Source organism: Chiloscyllium plagiosum, chromosome 9, assembly GCF_004010195.1.
Source record: "Chiloscyllium plagiosum isolate BGI_BamShark_2017 chromosome 9, ASM401019v2, whole genome shotgun sequence".
Classification (NCBI taxonomy): domain Eukaryota; kingdom Metazoa; phylum Chordata; class Chondrichthyes; order Orectolobiformes; family Hemiscylliidae; genus Chiloscyllium; species Chiloscyllium plagiosum.
In genome coordinates this window covers 72447992-72469583 of record NC_057718.1, presented here as the reverse complement: position 1 = coordinate 72469583, position 21592 = coordinate 72447992, and the positions used below count along the sequence as shown (strand labels likewise).

At 41.3% G+C, this 21592-nt stretch overlaps 1 protein-coding gene across 4 annotated transcripts in view; it reads right to left on the bottom strand.

Moving 5' to 3' along the window:
* Positions 1-21592, bottom strand: part of pgm3 (phosphoglucomutase 3) — a 186667-nt gene that overhangs the window by 98727 nt on the left and 66348 nt on the right. For all 4 annotated transcript variants that reach the window (XM_043696208.1, XM_043696211.1, XM_043696212.1 and 1 more), the window contains 5 exons: positions 16199-16356; positions 10244-10327; positions 9950-10048; positions 3619-3738; positions 3073-3195 (listed from right to left, as the gene is read on the bottom strand). In XM_043696208.1, the coding sequence (XP_043552143.1) occupies positions 3073-3195; positions 3619-3738; positions 9950-10048; positions 10244-10327; positions 16199-16356 (584 nt within the window). The remainder of the gene's footprint in view (positions 1-3072; positions 3196-3618; positions 3739-9949; positions 10049-10243; positions 10328-16198; positions 16357-21592) is intronic.

Here is a 21592-nt window from a genome sequence, read left to right as displayed (position 1 = left end):
CTCCTTCCACCTATCGCATTCCCAACGCTCCTCCCCCAAGTCCATCCTCCCTACCTTTTAGCTTAGCCTGCTTGGCACATCCTCCTCATTCCTGAAGAAGGGCTTATGCCCGAAACGTCGATTCTCCTTCTCCTTTGATGCTGCCTGACCTGCTGCGCTTTTCCAGCAACACATTTTTAAGCTCTGATCTCCAGCATCTGCAGTCCTCACTTTCTCCTAAATCAACAGAAGACCATACAAAATAGGAATAGGATTAGACTGTTTGGCCATTGAGCTTGTCATTCAATAGGATCACATCTGATCTAATATTCATCAGGATCACTTTCCTACCGTTCCAGCATAACCCTAGACTCCCCTTAGGATCAAGAATCTATCTGTCTCAGCCTTAAATGTACACAAGGACTCTACCCCGACAGCTATCTGTGACACAGAGTTTCGAAGACTCTCAACCCTCAAAATAAATTCCTCCTTACTTCAGTCTTAAATTGCCACCTGTTTGTTCTGAGAATGAGACACTATCTAACTTGGTGGTAGATTTTCCCATGACGGGAAACATCCTCTCAGCATTTACCCTGTCAAACTCTTAAGAATCCTGTAAGTTTCAATGAGATCACTTCTCACTCTCTAAACTCCAATGATCAGAGTTCCAAATATGTTTAGCCTTTGTCATAAGACAACCCTTTCATACCAGGGATCATCCTAGAGAATCTTCTCTGAACTAGCTCCAATGAATTAATATCACTCCTTAAATAAATGAACTTAAATAGCACATAGAACCACAGGTGCAGTCTCACCAGCACCTTGTAAGTTGCAGTCCCTGCTCTTATATTTCAATCCCTTGAAAATAAGGGGCAACATTCTATTAGCCTTCTTGATTACCCACTGCACCTGTGTTTCATGCACAATTATCCCCAAGTCCATGTGTTGCAGCTTTCTTCAGGTTTTCTCCATTTAAATAATATTATTCTTTTTGTCTCACTTCGAAAATGGAACAACTTCACATTTTCCCTTATTTACCAACTTTTTGCCCACAGACTTAACCTACAACGTGTGATATATTTTGCAGAGTAAGCTGATCGGGTTGGCTCACTAATGGCACTATTTTCTGACTCGATGTCCATGGTGCAACAGGTCTTGAGCGACTCAGTGCAAACAGAGCACTGCATTGTCAGAGGCCTTTTTGAAGAAGATATTATGGCCTGTTAATGTCCATGGTTGTACTCACGGCGACCTTCATGGAACATTCAATATTTTCCTTATGAAAAAGTGAAAACTAAAGCGCTGACTAGATGGCAGAAGGGTAAGCATAATTTATCAATACTCAAATGAGAAAAATGTAACTACTAGTTACATTGATCGGAGCTGGGACCTCAAATGTTCACTACATTTATTAATTCCTCACTAAGAAACACAATAGAGAACTGCCACATATTGAAAATGACACAGACATTACAGTAAAATAAGTAGTGAAAATGAAGTATAAAACTCAAAGGGACATTGCTGCAGCTGGATTTCAACCAAGTAGGAGGTCATTTACATTTTGGGGCCAAAAAGGAAATGGTCCTTGCAAACATTTCCCTCAGTGCTTCCCAGAAGCTTTAAAAGACAAAAATTGACACCAAGCCATCCATATTATGAAAATTTATTGACAAGATGGTTTTAAGAAACCCACTAAACGAGGAAATAGCGGAGAGGTTAAGGGAAGGAATTCTGCAACAGAGTGTCTTGGCAGCTGAAGTCAAAACCACCAATGAAAGTCATACTAAAATGGGGTTCTCAATACTGCTAAATTGCTGCTGCAGTTATCAGAGAGCTTTAGGTGATTACAAAGATAGAAAGAGGCAATGCCATTGAGGGATTTGAAGATAAAATCAGGACGTTGCTTTACCAGGATGCAGTACCTGAAGAAGGGCTTATGCCCGAAACGTCGATTCTCCTGTTCCTTTGATGCTGCCTGACCTGCTGCGCTTTTCCAGCAACACATTTTTAAGCTCTGATCTCCAGCATCTGCAGTCCTCACTTTCTCCTTATTGAGAATTTAGACATTATCATGGAGGTTTGAATAACCTTAAGATTTTGGAGGGCCAAAGATGGAAGACCACCCATGCATGAAGTGGAATATTCAAGCATACAGGTAACTAAGGCAGGGACATTAAAAGGAAAATACTGCAGATGCTGGAAACTTGAAATAAGAACAAACAGCTGGAAAACTCAGGTCAGGCAGCATTCGCAGAGAGACACAGTCAGCATTTCAGGTTGCTGACCTCGTAACAGAAACTTCCAAGGCAAAGATGACAGTTTTAATAGCTGATAAGCTAAGGAAAAATTGAGCAATGCTACAGAAGTGGATACAGTTGGTGTCAAAGGTGCAGTGGAAAACTCATAATGGAATCAGATATGACACCAAAGCTGATTATCAAGTATAGCTTCAAGTTGAAGTCAGTGGCTAAGAATACAATTTTTGGCAAAGATCAACAGGAATAGTTTCACTCTTCCCAATACCCGAGGAGATTTCTACTCATCTAGCACTGAATGTCAAACAAATCAAACGCATTGGAACAGTCAAGTTATGAAGTTGAGAAGGTGTCAGCATCACTGACGTAGAAACTGACCCTTTGTTTGTCACTGAGTGATTGCATGATAGATGAAAAACAGGAGGGTAAGGATAAATCCATCAGAGAGCCAGACAAAACATTATACTTATATAGTATATAAGTAAACTATAAAAGCAATTTGCAGTCAATTAAGTGAAGTGCTTTTCAAGCAAATTCCCTCTTTTACTGTAGTAAAATACTGCTGTTAATTCGTGCATGGCAAATTCCTTGTTTCAATGTCTGCCTAACAGGGCCAAAATTTAACCTCTCAACCTAAAGGCAGCACCTCCAACAGTGTAACATTCCCTCAGTGTTGCACTTACCTCATTCTAAATTAAATACTCTAGTTTGTGAACACAAAATTACCAAAAGATGAGAACGGCCATGATAGATACTAATGAAATGTGTAGCTGCTTTCCCTTTAAATGTTCAATGCTTCCAACTTTTTACATTAACGTAACGTAAGGAATAAACTCACCTTCACTTTTAGTTGCCTGTTAGGAAGGTCTGTGTAAATTGAATCCCATTTTTGGATAGTGAAGCCCGTAATAAACAGGATGGCCTCTATTGTTAGCAGGTCTGATATGGCATCTCCCACTGTCTATAAAGTCAGAATCAGAGGTCAGAAAATGCAATCAGTAGACTGATGGACAGGCCCTGTTTAAACGTCGTGGAGCTTTACTAATAAAGCTATGAGTAGTCAGGTAAGTCTTTTTTTATAATTATATTACATGATTAGCAATATTTACTGTTCATAGGATAAGCTGTTTAATAACTAAATGAAAACCTCTAGATACTATTGATTTCACCTACACATGACACGCTCCGAATTCCCCACTAAAATAGCATCAAATGAATGCCAGTTACTTATACAAATGCTGGAGAATAGAGAGTCAATTGAGGTTTCTCTTTCTCATTAGCTTTTCATCAAATTATCCATATACAGCCTGTCAAGTCTTACTGGAAATGCCTACTTCAAGTAGCTATGTAAAAGGTCATGCTATGCTTAACAAAATGCATTCACCTGATTGATTAAATCAATAGTGTTTTCAAGCATTTTAGCTGCATTGGTTCTCTCTACTGGTTGATTATTGTCCCAAGCCAGCTGTCTGATGTTGTTTTCAGCAGTTTTACTAAAAAGTACCTTAAAAGGGGAAAATAAGTAGACATTTTTCAGATTCAGTTACTATGATATTGTCAATTCTATGAATATAATTTTAAAGACAACATTTCCATCATACAAACAGAGGGTTCTCCTTCCCACCACCTGTGCTTCTCAATTTCTCTTCCAAAATGTAACAACCAAAGTGGACCAAGATGCACTGGACATCAGAGTGCATCTAAGAAAAATTAACATCAGCAAAATTCACATCTGACTTTGGAGGAACATGTGTGGAGAGCTCACAGCACAGGAGTAGATAAGTACATGGTTTTTAAGTGTAACCTTGCTGTCTTTTTTTGAATAGTGAGTAGAGTGGGTACTTTGTGGTTTTATTGAGATCAGTCTCTTGATTAAAATTTAATAAATATAAAACATAGGTACTAAGGTTAGCCTGATGTAGTGTTTTTAGATTATGTACAGTGTGGAAACAGGCCCCTCAGCCCAACAAGGTCACAGCGACCCTCCGAAAAGCAACCCACCCAGACCCATTCCCCTACGTTTACCCCTTCACCTAACACTACGGGCAATTTAGCATGGCCAATCCACATAACGTGCACATTTTTGGACTGTGGGAGGAACCCGGAGCACCCGGAGGAAACCCACGCAGACACAGGGAGAATGAAAACCTCCACACAGACAGTTGCCTGAGGCAGGAATTGAACCTGGCTCTCTGAGGCAGCAGTGCTAATCATCATGCCACCGTGACTGTGCTATATTCTTGTTAAGGTGTAAAGATGGCCTTTAGTAGAATGATGTGCACTTCCTGTCAGATGTGGGAGATTAGGGAGAATTTCCATGTTACTGATGATTATGTCTACAGTAAATGTGTTCAGTTATGAATCCTATCAGGTCACATTGATCAGTTGGAGCAGCAATTAGAGGTAATGACGAATTTACAGGAACTAGGGAGTGTGATGGAAGGCAGTTATAGAATGTGGAACACAGAACAGTACAGCACAGTACAGGTCGTTCTGCCCTCGATGTTGTGTGACCTTTTATAAAACTAACCTACATACCTACATTCTACTATCATCCATGTGCCTATCCAGGGGTCACTTAAATGTCCCTAATGTATCATAGAAATTTGAACATTTCAGCGTAGGCCAGGCCCTTCGGCCCTTGATGTTGCACCGACCTGTGAAACCAATCTGAAGCCTATCTAACCTACACCATTCCATTATCATCCATATGTTTATCCAATGACCATTTAAATGCCCTTAAAGTTGGCGAGTCTACTACTACTGTTGCTACTCTTTGAGTAAAGAACCTACTTCTGACATGTGTCCTATATCTATCACCCCTCAATTTAAAGCTATGTCCCGTCGTGCTAGCCGTCACCATCCGAGGAAAAAGGCTCTCACTGTCCATCCTACCTAATCCTCTGATCATCTTATGTCTAACTCTACCACCATTGCTGGCAGTGCATTCCATGCACCCACCACTCTCTGTGTTAAGAACCTACCTCTGACATTTCCCCTAAACATTCCTTCAATCACCTTAAAATTATGCCCTCCATTTCCACCCTGGAACGATGTCTCTAGCTATCCACTCAATCTATACCTCTCATCATCTTGTTCACCTCTATCAAGTCACCTCTCATCCTTCTTCACTCCAATGAGAAACGCCATAACTCCCTCAACTTCATAAGACAATGCCCTCCAGTTCAGGCAGCATCCTGGTAAATCTCCTCTGCACCCTCTCTAAAACTTCCACATCTTTCCTATAATGAGATGAGAAAGGGAAAAAAAATCACAGATAACGCCAGGAAAGGTAGGAGAGGGAAGCAGGTAGTGCAATAGTCTCCTGTGTCTGTGTCTATCTCAAACAAGTATATTGTTTTAGAAAATGTAGGGAGTGATGGACTTTAAGGGGAATGTAGCATGAGCAGCCAAGTTTCTGGTACGGAGATTGGCTTTAATGTAACAAGAGATATGTCAGGTCCCAAGTAATCGATTGTGATAGGGGACTTTCTAGTCAGAGGCACAGATAGACCGTTCTCACCGACAGCGAGAAATCTGAATGGTCTGTTGCCAGGATCAAGGCTATTTTGCAGAGAGTACAGAATATTCTCAAAGATGAGTGGGAGCAGCAGGAGGCAGTTCTACACACTGGAACTAATGACACAGGAAGGGAAAAGGATGAGATTCTTAATGGAGAATATAGGAAGTTAAGCAGGAATTTAAAAAGGTCTTCAGGAGTAGTAGTATCTGGATTACTCCCGTGCTCTAAGCTGATGAGGGTAGGAATAGGAGAACAGAGCAGGTGAATGAATGGTTGAGGAGCTGGTGCAGGAGAGAAGGATTCACATTTTTAGATCATTGGAATCTCTTCTGGGGTAAAAGTGACATGTAGAAGGAAGGAAGGATTGCACCTCAATTAGAAGGGGACTAATATACTGGCAGGGAGATTTGCCAGAGCAGCTTGAGAGGACTTAAACTAATAAGGTTGTGTCTTTTTGGGGGGGGGGGGGGGGTTTACCCAGGGAGATAGTGAGAAAAGAGATCAGTCTCAGACTGATACCGTTTGGGAGAGGGAGCAAGAAGTCAAACTGTCAAGACAGGCATGAACAAAGCAAAGAATGAGGTAAATCAAATTGAATTTATTTCAATGCAAGAGGCCTAACGGGGAAGGCAGATGAACACAGGGTATAATTGGGAACATGGGACTGGGATATCATAGCAATTAGAGATGTGGCTCAGGATGGACAGGATTGGCAGCTTAATGTTCCAGGAAAGAAATGCTATAGGAAGGAGAGAAAGGGGAGGCAAGAGAGGAGGGGGCGTGGCATTTTTGATAAGCGATAACATTACAGCTGTACTTAGGTAGAATATTCCTGAGAATATGTGCGGGGAAGTTATTTGGGTGGAACTGAGAAATAAGAAAGGGATGATTACCTTATTTGTATTGTGCTACCGACCCCCAATAGTCAGTGGGAAATTGAGAAACAAATTCGTAAGGAGATCTTAGTTATCTGCAAGAATAATAGGGTGGTTATGGTAGGAATTTTAACTTTCTAAACATAGACTGGGACTGCCAATGTGTTAAGGGTTTAGACAGAGGGGAATTTGTTAGGTGTGTATAAGAAACATTTTTGATTCAGTATGTGGATGGATCTACTAGAGAAGGTGCAAAACATGACCTACTCTTGGGGAATAAGGCAGGACAGGTGACTGGGGTGTCAGTGGGGAAGCACTTTAGGGCCAGCGACCATAATTCTTTAAGTTTTAAAATAATGATGGAAAAGGATAGATAGGATCTAAAAGTTAAAAGTTCTAAATTGGAGGAAGGCTAATTTTGACAATATTAGGCAAGAACTTTCAAAAGTTGATTGGGTGCGGATGTTCGCAGGTAAAGGGATGGCTGGAAAATGGAACTCTTCAGAAGTGAGATAACAAGAGTGCAGAGATAGTATATTCCTGTTAGGGTGAAAGGAAAGGCTGGTAGGTACAGGGAATATTGGAAGACTAGAGAAATTGAAGTTTTACTCAAGAAAAAGAAGGAAGCATATGTCAAGGTATAGACATCAGAGATCAAGTCAATCCTTATAAGAGTATAAAGAGTATATTTGAGAGAGAAATCAGGAGGGCAAAAAGGGAACATAAGATATTTTTGGCAAATAGAGTTAAGCAGATTCCAAAGGGATTTTATAAATACATTAAGGACAAAAAGGTAACTAGGGAAAGAACAGGATTGAAACTTTATTGCTGGAACAGCACAGCAGGTCAGGCAGCATCCAGGGAACAGGAGATTCGACGTTTCGGGCACAGGCCCTTCTTCAGGACTCCTCAAAGATTAGGAAGGCAGCCTATGTGTGGAACCTCAGGAGATGGGGAAGATACTGATTTTGCATCAGTGTTCACTGTGGAGAAGGACATACAGAACATGGGGAAATAGATGGCTATAGATGTATGGGATTTACATGTATTTGGAAAGGCAAGGACTGATTAGGGATAGTCAACATGGCTTTGTGCATGGGAAATCATGTCTCAGGAACTTAATTGAGTTTTATGAAGTAACAAAGAGAATTGATGAGGGAAGAGCAGTGGACATGATCTATATGGATTTCAGTAAGTAATTTGACAAAGTTCCTCATGGTAGAATGGTTAGCAAGGTTAGATCACAAGGGATACAGGGACAACTAGCCATTTGGATACAGAACTGGCTTGAAGGTAGAAGACAGAGGGTGGGGGTGAAAGGTTGCCTCTCAGACTGGAGGCCTGTGATCAGTGGTGTACCACAAGGATCGGCACTGGGTCCACGGCTTTTCATCATTTGTGTAAATGATTTGGATGTGAAGACAGCAGTATAGCTAATAGGTTTGAGACTACACAAAAATTGGAGATGTCATGGACAGCGAAAAAGGTTACCTCACATTACAATGAGATCTTCATCAGATGGGCCAATGGGCTGAGAACATGGCGTTTAATTCAGATAAATGCGAGGTGCTACATCTTGGGAAAGCAAATCTTAGCAGGACTTATACACTTAATGGTAAGGTCCGGGGGAGTGTTGCTGAACAAAGAGACCTTGGAGTGCAGGTTCATAGCTCCTTGAAAGTGGAGCCGCAGGTAGATAGGATAATAAAGAAGGCATTTAGTATACTTTCCTTTATTGGTCAGAGTATTGAGTTTAGGATCTGGGAGGTCGTGTTGCGACTGTACGGGACACTGGGCAGCCCACTTTTGGAATATTGTGTGCAATTCTGGACCCCCCTCCTAACGGAAGGATGTTGAGAAACTTGAAAGGGTTCAGAAAAGGTTTACAAGGATGTTGCCAGGGTTGGAGGTTTTGAGCTATATGGAGAGGCTGAATAGCCTGGGGCTGTTTTCTCTGGAGCATTGAAGGCTGAGGGCTGGCGTTATAGAGATGTATAAAATCACAAGGCGCATGGATAGGGTAAATAGATAATGTCTTTTCCCTGTAGTGGGGGAGTCCAGAACTAGAGAGCATAGGCTTAGGGTGAGAAGGAAAAGATTTAAAAGGGAATTAAGCGACAACAATTTTATGTGGAGGGTAGTGCGTGTATGGAATGAGCTGCCAGAGCAAGGGGAGGAGGCTGGTACAATTACAACATTTAAAAGACATCTGGATGGGTAGATGAACAGGAAGGGTTTAGAGGGATGTGGGCCAAGTGTTGGCAAATGGGACTACATTTATTTAGGATATCTGGTCAGCATGGACAAGTTGGACCGAATAGTCTATTTCTGTGTTGTACATCCCTATGACTCTACAGAAATAAAACAAAATTGGGCTGTTTATCAGGTTTCTACTAATTTTGAACTTGGTATTCTAATAAAGAAATGCTGCACCATTCACATTCTTAGAGTATCCAAAGTATAATTACAATGGAATTAAATTAAAAATGGCTACTTCCACAATAGCTTAAAAGCTACTTCTTGCAGCATTCTAATGTTATTTTTGAAGGGCCCCCTAAATCTTGCCTAGGCACCTAATCTAAGATTTTTTTTCACAATTCTTTCAACCTCAAATTTGATACCCCAAAGCTTGCACTTTAATTAGAACGTAGTAAATAAGTCACAGCAAGGTGACTAAATTTAGATGGACAACATAAGGTAAAAACAAGGACTACAGATGCTGGAAACCAGAGTTTAGATTAGAGTGGTGCTAAAAAAGCACAACAGGTCAGTCAGCATCAGGGGAGCAGGAAAATCGACGTTTCAGGCAAAAGCCCTTCAAACGTCGATTTTCCTGCTCCTCAGATGCTGCCTGACCTGCTGTGCTTTTCCAGCACCACTCTAATCTAAACATAAGGTACACTGAAGACCCTCTTTGGAAACTAATATTCATGTTGCCACTGTGGACAGATAAAGTGTTCTTTCTCACTTCACCTTCTTATGCTATAATCTTACCTCAGACAAATGAATGGTCAGGGTCCAGGTCCTCTGTACAGTCAATGTTTATCTAACTAGCTACTGATTAAAACTATTAGGATAGTTCTATTAAATGCCTTTAACTTATTTTGGAAGGGATAGATGGAACCCTTTCACTCCCACCAACATAAAAGAATCACTTTAGGGAAAGTATCACAAGTTTATCAGAACATGGGATTTCATACCATTTAATTTAATAAATTTAGTCTTCAGTCAACAAAACAAGTACTCTCAAGTTATCACAAATACTTAATTAAAACAAGAACAGACTAGTACAGCGCTCCATTCAAATTGCCACTCACTGTGCCATGGCCATTTGCTTCAAAATAAACTCCAACATCAAATTCTTGAGCTTTATGGTGCAAATATTTCACTCCTGTATTTACACAGTATACAGGAACCTAAGGAAAATCAGAAGCACAAGTTAGAAGTAATGTAACAGATGGAGTAATATCATTTGCATGCCAATAAAAAATAATTGTTAGATCTCTATAGTAAAGTTACACGTTAATTGCGAGATGTTACTAGAACTTACTTTTGAGCGACTTTGAACTTACTAAAGTTAACAAATAAATACAACTGCAGAATTTTATTACCTTCATGACCTCTGTGATGTATCTTGTTGAGTTTCCATTTGCATAGGCAGTCTGAACTACTGCCATCTGCAAGTCCAAGTCTGCCTGAGCAATAAGAAAAATGACAATTAGCTCTTCAGCCAAGCAGCCTTTAACTAGTGTGACTTAACTATTAGCTCTAATCGAAAGGTTGCAAAGGTTGCACTCACTATGAGGAGTTATTATTTGCAACTCCTGCATTAGGAACAAATTATGCTGGTCTCTGGAGAAAATGTTAAACACTTTTATGAGGGGTCAAACACCGTTAACAGATCAATAAAGGCCATGCTGAACTCTGTGCTGTTCCAGACTTGATGACAGAAAGTAGTTTAGATAAGAATCTTCTCATCACGAATAAAATGGATATACCTTTACAGTTTCCATCAATTGATTTATCACCCTTCTTGAAAAGTGAAACAATGATCAAATTGAGTTAGTACTTCTTATTACCAGACTCCTGCAAAGTAAAGGTTTGAGTGGGAGTTCATGACTCTCTGTAGCAATGCTGTCAAAGCCACATAATAAATAAAGCAAACTTAACTGGACAAGTAGCTCAACTGAACACAATAAACAACAAACATACTAAATGAAAAAGAATTCCTAATATAAAAGGGATGCAGAAACAGACAAGGAGCACAAATCATTGCAGGCTGCAGTGCTGGTTGAAAAACATAATTAAAAAGGAACACTGTGTTATACATCGAAGTAGAGAATAGAAAACAAAGTTGAAATTAATCATCATAGTGTTTGAAAAGATTTGTAGCGCGGGTTGTGGATAAGGTCATAGATTTGAGCTGGTCTGGGTTCCTGTAGATGTCTTGTCGTCTCGCTAGGTGATGTCATCAGGCCATCTTCAAAAAAAGTGTTGGTGGTCTATCCCACCTGATATTTATATGTCTTTGTTTTTTGGTATTTCCAGTTCTGTATCTGAGTGGTTTGTATATGGAATAAAGTTCAATGTGTTTATTGATTGAGTTCTGGTTAGAATGCCAGACTTCAAGGAATTCTCTCGCGTTGTCTCAGTTTTGCCTGTACTATGATTGTTGCATCTTCCCAGTTGAACTCAAGTCCTTCATTGTCCGTGTGGTTGGAAATGAGAGAGTATTGGCTGTGTCAATCAATGGCAAGATGTTGTTCGTGCACTTATATAGCCAGTTTTCTTCCAGCTTGACCTATATAGTGTTTTTCACAGTCCTTGCAGGGTATCTTGTAAATAATGTTAGACTTGTTGGATGTGGCATCGGCTCTTTAACCTTTGTGAGGAGCTGGTGAAAAGTGCTGTTTTGTGAATGACTAAGATTCATTAGATTACATTAGATTCTCTACAGTGTGGAAACAGGCCCTTTGGCCCAACAAGTCCACACCGCCCCTCCGAAGAGTAACCCACCCAAACCCATTCCCCAACCCTATATTTACCTCTAACGCACCTAACACTATTGGCAATTTAGCATGGCCAATTTACCTGACCTGCACATCTTTGGATTGTGGGAGGAAACCGGAGCACCCAGAGGAAACCCACGCAGACACAGGGAGAATGTGCAAACTCCACACACACAGGCGGGAATCGAACCCAGGTCCCTGATGCTAACCACTGAGCCACCGTGCCGCCCTGGAGTCCAAGGAGTCTGAGTAGTCGGGTAGTCATTTCTGATATTTCTCTTATGTACAGCATGGTCACTACCATGTCCGGTCATGTAGCAAACATAGCTGCATTAGAACACTATTCAAAATACACTGCAGCAACCCAGAACTCAGAAGGCAGAACATGAACACCTATTCAAGGGATTTAAACAAAACGTGTATTCCAAGGGCAATATCTTCCAGTATTTACGCAACAAGAAGAAAAGAAGAAAATAACACGCAACCTCGGCTGTACTGAGGGAGAATATTCCTGGAAATACATCCAGGGAAGTTATTTGGGTTGAACTGAGAAATAAGAAAAGGATGATTACCTTATTGGGATCGTATTATAGACCCCCTAACACTCAGACGGAAATTAAGAAACAGATTTGTAAGGAAATCTGTTATCTGTAAGAACTGAGGGTGGTTATGGTAAGTGATTTTAACTTTCCAAACAAAGACTGGGACTGCCATAGTGTTAAGGGTTTAGATGGAGAGGAATTTGTTAAGTGTGTACAAGAAATTCCGATTCAGTATGTGGATGTACCTACTAGAGAAGGTGCAAAGCTTGACCTACGCTTGGGAAATAAGGCAGGGCAGGTGACTGAGGTGTCAGTGGGGGAGCACTTTAGGGCCAGGGATCATAATTCTATTCGTTTTAAAATAGTGATGGAAAAGGATAGACCAAATCTGAAAGCTGAAGTTCTAAATTGGAGAAAGGCCAATTTTGACGGTATTAGGCAAAAACTTTTAAAGGCTGATTGGGGGCAGATGATCGCAGCTCAAAGGACAGCTGGAAAATGGGAAACCTTCAGAAATGAGATATTGAGACTGCAGAGACCGTATATTCCTGTTAGGGTGAAGAAAAGTTCATAGATGTTGGGAATGTTGGATGAGTAAAGAAATTGAGGGTTTGGTTAAGAAAAAGAAGGAAGCATACATCAGGTATAGAGAAGGTAGATGGAATGAATCCTCAGAAGAGTATAAAGGCAGTAGGAGTATACTTATGAGGGAAATCAGGAGGGCAAAAAGGAGACATGAGACAGCTTTAACAAACAGAGTTAAGGAGAATCCAAAGTGTTTTTACAAATACATTAAGGAGAAAAGGGTAACTATGGAGATAATAGGGCCCTTAAAAATCAGCAAAGCAGTCTTTGTGTAGAACCGCAGATGATCAGGGAGATACTAAACGAGTATTTTGCATCAGTGTTTACTGTGGAAAAGGACAAGGAAGATACAAAATGTAGGGAAATAGATGGTGACATCTTGAAAAATATCCACCTTACAGAGGAGGAAGTACTGGATTTCTTGAAACACATAAAAGTGGATAAATCCCCAGGACTTGATCAGTTGAACGCTAGAGCTCTGTGGGAAGCTAGGGAAGTGATTGCTGTGCCCCTTGCTGAGATATTTGTATCATCGATAGTCACAGGTAGGTGCCAGAAGACTGGAGGTTGGCTAACGTGGTGCCACTGTTTAAGAAGGATGCTCAGGAAAAGCCAGGGAATTATAGACCAGTGAGCCTGACATTAGTGGCAGGCAGGTTGTTGGAGGGAATCCTGAGGGACAGGATGTACATGTATTTGGAAAGGCAAGGACTGATTAGGGATAGTCAACATGGCTTCATATGTGGGAAATCATGTCTCACAAACTTGAGTAACAAGTAACAATGCGGATTGATCAGCTGGATGTAGGTTTGCTCGCTGAGCTGGAAGGTTCATTTTCAGACGTTTCGTCACCATACTAGATAACATCTTCAGTCAGCCTCCAGATGAAGCACTGCTGGTGTTTCCTGCTTTCTATTCATATGGTTGGATTTCCTTAGGTTTGTGATGTCATTTCCTGTGGTGATGTCATTTCCTGTTCTTTTTCTCAGGGGGTGATAAATGGGGTCCAAGTCATTGTGATTGTTGATAGAGTTCCGGTAGGAATGCCATACCTGTAGGAATTCTCGTGCATGTCTCTGTTTGGCTTGTCCTAAGATGGATGTGTTGTCCCAGTCGAAGTGATGTCCTTCCTTATCTGTAAGGATACTAGGGAGATGTTGTTTTGCGGCTAGTTGATGTCCAAGTATCCTGGTGACTAGTTTTCTGCCTGTTTGTCCAGAACAGGAATGACATCACCATTGGAAATGACATCACCACCGGAAATGATACCACCAACCCAAGGAAACCCAAATATAAACTGAAAACAGCAAACACCAGCAGTGCTTCGCCCGGAGGCTCACTGAAGATGTTACCTAGTATGGCGACAAAATGTCCAAAAATGAACCTTCCAGATTAGCGAGCAAACCTACATCCAGAAAATCAACGTGAGCTACAAATCTTCCAAAAACTTGCTAGGATTGATGTGGGCAGAGCGGTGGATGTGATCTATATGGAGTCAAGATTAGAGTGGTGCTGGAAAAGCACAGCAGGTCAGGCAGCATCCAAGGAGCAGGAAAATCGATGTTTTGGGCAGAAGTCCTTCATCAGGAATCTGTATGAACTTCAGTAAGGCATTCAACAGGTTCCCCATGGGAGACTGGTTAGCAAAGTTAGATCTCATGGAATACAGAGAGAACTAGCCACTACTACAGGTAGAAGACAGAGGGTAGTGGTGGAGGGTTGTTTTTCAGAATGGACGCCTGTAACCAGAGGAGTGCCACAAGGATCGGAGCTGGGTCCACTACTTTCGTAATTTATATAAATGATTTGGATGTGAGCATAAGAGGTATAGTTAGCAGATGACACCAAAATTGGAGTTGTAGTGGACAGTGAATAGGATTTCCTCAGATTACAATGGTAATCTTGATTAGATGAGCCAATGGGCTGAGAAGTGGCAGATGGAGTTTAATTTAAATCAATGTGACATGCTGCATTTTGGGAAAGCAAATCTTAGCAGGGGTCCTCAGAAGTGTTGCTGAACAAAGAGACCTTGGAGTGCAGGTTTTTTGATTTGATTAGATTAGATTAGATTCCCTACTGTGTGGAAACAGGCCCTTCGGCCCAACCAGTCCACACTGACCCTCCGAAGACTAACCCACCCAGACCCATTTCCCTCTGACTGATACACCTAACATTTTGGGCAATTTAGCATGGCCAATTCACCTGACCTGCACATCTTTGCACTGTGGGAGGAAACCGGAGCATCCGGAGGAAACCCACGCAGACACGGGGAGAATATGCAAACTCCACACAGACAGTTGCCCAAGGCTGGAATTGAACCTGGAACCCTGGTGCTGTGAGGCAACAGTGCTAACCACTGAGCCACCTTCATAGCTCCTTGAAAGTGGAGTCGCAGGTAGATAGGATAATGAAAAAAGCATTTGTTAATGCTTTCCTTTCTTGGTCAGAGTATAGAGTACAGAAGTTTGGACGTTATTAGATTAGATTAGATTACTTACGATGTGGAAACAGGCCCTTCAGCCCAACAAGTCCACATCGCCCCGCAGAAGCGCAACCCACCCATACCCCTACATCTACCCCTTACCTAACACTACGGGCAATTTAGCATGGCCAATTCACCTGACCTGCACATCTTTGGACTGTGGGAGGAAACCGGAGCACTCGGAGGAAACCCACGCAGACACGGGGAGAATGTGCAAACTCCACACAGTCAGTCGCCTGAGGCGGGAATTGAACCCGGGTCTCTGGCGCTGTGAGGCAGCAGTGCTAACCACTGTGCCACCGTGCCGCCCACAAAAAACATTTCTTAGATTACTTACAGTGTGGAAACAAGCCCTTCGGCCCAACAAGTCCACACCGACCCGCCGAAGCGCACCCACCCAGACCCATTCCCCTACATTTACCCCTGCACCTAACACTACAGACAATTTCGCGTGGCCAATTCACCTAACCTGCACATTATTGGACTGTGGGAGGAAACCGGAGCACCTGGAGGAAACCCACGCAGACACGGGGAGAATGTGCAAACTCCACACAGTCGGTCGCCTGAGGCGGGAATTGAACCGGGGTCTCTGGCGCTGTGAGGCAGCAGTGCTAACCTCTATGACACCCGTGCTGTCCCAATGTGTCATAAGACATTTAAACAGGCTAATTAATAACAACTATAAACGTTGTTCCAGCGGACAGCTGGAACTGACAACTGGAAGCGGCAGAGACAAACCACTATAAATGCCGGAGGAAACATCACAGAAGCGCTTCGCAGGAGGTTCCCAAGCACTGAGGATGTCACCTAGACAGGGGACGAAACGTCTGCAACACAAATTCCCAGCTCGGCGAGCAGAACCACAACAACGAGCACCCGAGCTACAAATCTTCTCACAAACTTTGAACTGGGATTTGATTTATGAGATTACTTGAAGAAAAGCTTTACCTTGACAAGAAGCTCCTGCAGAAATACTGTAATTAAAGTTGCGATCTTATCTCCATCAAGAAGGTGGAAACATCCAGATTCATCAATATAATAATATACAATTCTGTCTGCATCACCATCAAATGAGCAGCTGCGTTCATTTGCCTTAATGTGTAAGCCTGTAACAATCGAAAATGTGGTTGTTAACAACTTTGTCATAATTAGGACAGACGATAATCGGAAACTAGCTTTTTCACTTGCAATGCAACATATAAAGATTATAAAAGTTTTACTTCCATAATCTGGCACCCATAGTACTATGGTTTCCCAAAGAAACTACAGTGCTCTATGGCCTTGTATCCATTATGGTTTTCCTTGCTTTAACTTTTTAATAAACTTGTTTGGGTCAGTCTACAAAAGATTTTTATCTTCTACAAGTAGCAGCATTGAAGTAGGTTCACTGAAAGTCACTATTTAGTCATGTGGACATGCCCAGTCTGCTTTCACATAAAGGAGAAGGAGTCTGAGCAATATGAAGACTGCTACACTGACAAAGCAATTGGAATTGTACTGAAGGTAAAGAGTTCTTTCATATTCTCTAAAATAACTACTTTTGATCTCAATTTTGTCATCTAAGGATTTCTCTTTTCCCCAATTTCTATCCTTCATTGACTGAAATTGATATCAGAAGCCAAATTTTGATATAGCAACCAATTCACAATCATAAGTCATTTCCACTGCTAATCTTGCAGTTTTGACTCGCTCTGTTCTTCCATGAGTTCTCACTACTTCAGGAGGTGAATTTTTGAACTCCTCCAAAGTAATTGTCTCTCTAAGAGTGACTTATGTTTGATCCATTTTCAATCCCTTTATCCACCTATCAAAATTACTTTGTCTGATTCTTTCAAACTCTGTGTATGTTTGACCAGGTTACCTTCTTAGATTCCTAAAACTTTGTCTGTTAGGCTTCGAGTACCAGCTCAAATGCATTTAAAATGGCTTTCTTAACCTCCTCATATTCCCCAGATACCTCCTCTGATAGTGATACAAATACCTCACTAGTTCTACCTAGCTACTTTGTTTGGATCAACAATACCCAAGTGGTCACCAATCATTTCATTTGTTTAGCCACTTTCTTAAATGAAATGAGAAAGGCTTCTGGATCCTTCTCATTGAACGTAAGCAATGCTTAAACATATTTAAACAGATCCCCGCTAGGCCTTTAGCTGTGATGGGATTGCTTTCCATCGCTGTCCTCATCATAACTTCTACCTTTCACCTCTACCTTTGCTATTTTAAGTCAACTTCAAGTTTTCAGTTCCAACTTTTGAAGTTCAAAAACTCTCTTCTCACTTTATTTTTCATTTTGCTCTGCCTTCAATCATAATTCAAACTGTTTCATTTCCTTTTTGTGTTTCAACTGCTTCATTTGCAATTGAATTTTAGCCTTTTCCATTGATTCCAATGGCATTTCTGGCAATCATAAATGTCGGGCTACTACTGTAATTACCTCTCTTTTTGCAAGGACAAAGGCAACTCCCAACTCCAGCTGGGTTGCCAATTCCAAAAGCTTTGCCTTGCTCAACTTCTATAAAACTCCAGAAATGACTTTTTCTATACCCAGGAAAATCTTTGTGACTGAAAAAGCCATTATTGCAAAAAAAACACCTTATTTAAATCAACAAAATTCAAAACCCAAAAAGAAAACACCAACATTCACTACTCACTGCCTTTGAGTCCAATAATCGTAAAACCAACCTGGAATTAGAGATTTTCATCCAGACAAGAGCCCCCAGTTTGTTCTCAACCATACCAAATGCCCTCAAAATAAAGAGGGTAGCCTGGACCCTAATGTTTTCTTATTTTAAAGGTTAACGTAAGGCAGTGCGTTCCAGATGGAATTCGATTGCCAAACTACCAGACTTGAAACAAAACACACTCCATGCATACATGCATACACTAGAATTAAGATATAGAAAATAAAAGAATTGGCTTAACTGTAATGATCAAAAAGCTTAACAAAATAATTTATATATTAACTACGACTAATTAACTGTTCCAGTACAGTAAAATCCCATAAAAACACCCTTGGTGAAGGCAAATTCAGTAAAATCGATCATCTCATGTGGACTTCTAGCAGCAGGAAGAGAACCCGAGCATTTAGCTGGAAAAGAGGTTCCACATCTAGCTTCAAGATCCTAGCAACTGTTACTGAAGACTAAAACTAAAAAACATCCTGGTTTTGTGGGAGCTTGATCCCACCTATTCAGATTTTAACTTAAAAAAAACAAGGCCTCACAAGCTGTTTATTGGCTTTGGAGCAGACTGTTCAGCAACTCTGCCTCAACATTCTTCATAAATAAAAATATACCTCTTAAAGCCATAGTATCATCACAATAGTAGTGTGTTCAGTTTTGGGCACCTTATTTAAGTAAGACGTTAATGTCCCAATAGACAGCTCATAGGAGATTTACGAGAAAGATACCAGGATTGAAGGATGTATATACAAAGAAAGATTAGAGAGGTGGAGCTTTTTTTACCTGGACCGGAGACGATTAGGAGGTGACCGTATTGAGGTGTTCCAAATTATGAACAATTTTGACTTGGTAAAGGAGGATATTGGACAGCATGGTGGCTCAGTGGTTAGAATGTTATCTCACAGCACCAGGGATCCAGGTTCAATTCCACCCTTGGGCAGCTGCATGAAATTTGCACATTGTCCCCTTGTTTGCGTGGATTTCCTCTGGATGCTCCAGTTTCCTCCCACAGTCCAGAGATATGCAGATTAGGTAGTTTGGCCATGGAAAATGCAGGGTTACAGGGATAAAGTGGAGGTGGGTTTGGATGCACTTCTGAGGGTCGGTGTTAACTCAATGGGCTGAATAGCCTGCTTCCACACTGTGGGGATTCTGTGATTCTGTTTCACTATATCATATGTGAATATCGATGGTCACAACTGAAGATTGTCACCAAAAGAGCTAGGAGTGGAATGAGGAGAAATTCTTTTAGAAATTTGTTAGAATTTAGAATGTGCCGCCTGGGAGTGTGGGGGAGGTAGATTCCATAGGTTTCTAAAAGACAGCAGGATATGTATTTTAAAGTGCTGAAGTTAGAGGGCTAGCTGGGTAGCTCTTTTGGGAGCTGTTAGACACGATGGGTCAAACGGTCTCCTGCTGTTCTATAAAATTCTATGCTTCTATACATTATTTTCTATGGCTCACAGATAGTTACTAAAGCAGGAATTATTTTAGGTAACCATTGAAGAGAGATCATAGAGGAGGAGATTATATTGGGGAGGTGATGGCCTAGTGGCATTATTGCTGGACTGTTAATCCAGAGATCCAGCTAACCTTCTTGGGACCCAGGTTTGAATCCTGCCAAGGCAGATGGTGTAACTTGAATTTAATACATATCTGGAATGAAGAATTTAATGATGATGATGAATCTATTGCCGATTATCAGAAAAAAAAACATGGTCAGAGTCATGGAGAAGTACAGTAGAGAAGTAGACCCTTCGGTTTAACTCGTCCATGTCGACCATGACATGCTAATCTTATCTAGTTCCATGTGCCAGCACCTGGCCCATATTCCTCTAAACCCTTCCTATTCAAATTCCCAATCAGATGCCTTTTAAATAATGCAATTTTACCAGTCTCCACCACTTCCTCTGACAGCTCATTCCATACACACACCATCATCTGAGTGAAAAGGTTGCCCTTTTGCATCTTTCCTCTCTCACACTAAACCTATACCCTCTAGTTTTGGACTCCCTTACCCCAGGGAAAAGACCTTGTCTATTTATCCTATTCATGCCCCTCATGATTTTATAAACCTCTACAAGTTTACCCCTCAGCCTATGCTCCAGGAAAAACAGCCTCAGCCTACTCAGCCTTTCCCTGTAGCTCAAATCCTCCAATCCTGGCAACATCCTTGTAAATATTTTCTGAACCCTTTCAAGTTTCACAACATCCTTCCGATAGGAGGGAGACCAGAATTACATGCAAAATTCCAAACGTGACCTAACCAACTCCCTGTACAGCTGCAACATGACCTCCCAAATCCCATACTCAATATTCTGACCAATAAAGGAAAGTATACTAAACACCTTCTCCACTGTCCTATCTACCGGAGACTTTACTTTCAAGGAACATGAACCTGCGCTCCAAAGTCTCTTTATTCAGCAGCACTCCCCAGGACCTTACCATTAAGTTTTTAAGTCCTGCTCTGATTTGCTTTTCCAAAATGCATTACATCGCAATTATCTAAATTAAACTCCATCTGCCACTTCTCAGCACACTGGTCCATCTGACCAAAATCCTGTTGTTTTCTGAGGTAACCTTCTTCACTCTCCACCACACCTCCAGTTTTGGTGTCATCTGCAAACTTACTAACTGTATATCCTATGTTCACATCCAAATCATTTATATAAATGATGAAAAGTAGTGGAGCCAGCACCGATCCTTATGGCATACCACTAGTCTTAGGCCATAAATAAAGTGACGTTTCCAAGGGCGGAAATGCCTATCACTAGGGGGCATAATTTGAAGGTAATTGGAGAAAGATTTAGGGGAGATATCAGAGGTAGGTTCTTTGCTCAGAAAGTGGTGGGTATGTGGAATGCACTGCCAGCAGTGATCGTAGAGTCAGGTACATTAGGGACATTTAAGTGACTCTTGAATAGTACATAGAAGTTAGTACAATGAAGGCTATGTGGGTTAGTCTGATCCTAGAGTAGGATAAAAGGCCGACACAACATCGAGGACCAAATGGCCTTATGTGCTGTACTGTTCTATGTTCACTAATGCCTTTCAGGGAAGGAAACTGCCTTCCATACCTCGTGTGGCCTACATGTGACTCCAAAACCACAGCAATGTGATAGACTCTTAACTGCCCTCTGGGCAATTAGGGGTGGGCAGTAAATGTTGCCTAGCCAGCGATGTTCTCATCCCGTGAATGAGTAAAGAAGGAAAAAAAAGAGAAAGTACAGTGTAGTTTCATCAGAATGACACTGGGGGTGGAAAACCATAAGCCATGAGGGAAGACTGAAGATATTGGAACAGAAAAAGCTGAGGGGATAACTATTTACAGTTTATAAAATTATGAAGGGTTTTAGCAGGGTGAAAAGGGCATTTTACTTCATGTGGTTTGGGTGTTGTAGGGATGACCCGTACCTGCTTATACCAAAACGGCCATTGTTTGGAAGACACAAAAACAAATGGCTGACAAGGATTAAGTAAAATGAAACAGCCTATCTCAGCATTAAGACACAAAATGGCTGAAAAGAGATGAACTTGACAAACAAACAAATGAAGCACAATGGTACCGCTGAACAGAGCTACCCCAAGGCCAATGAAGGGGCTTTACACAGCGACAGTCTGAAAAACTTTTCATAAGAGGATGCCAAAGGACAGAGAA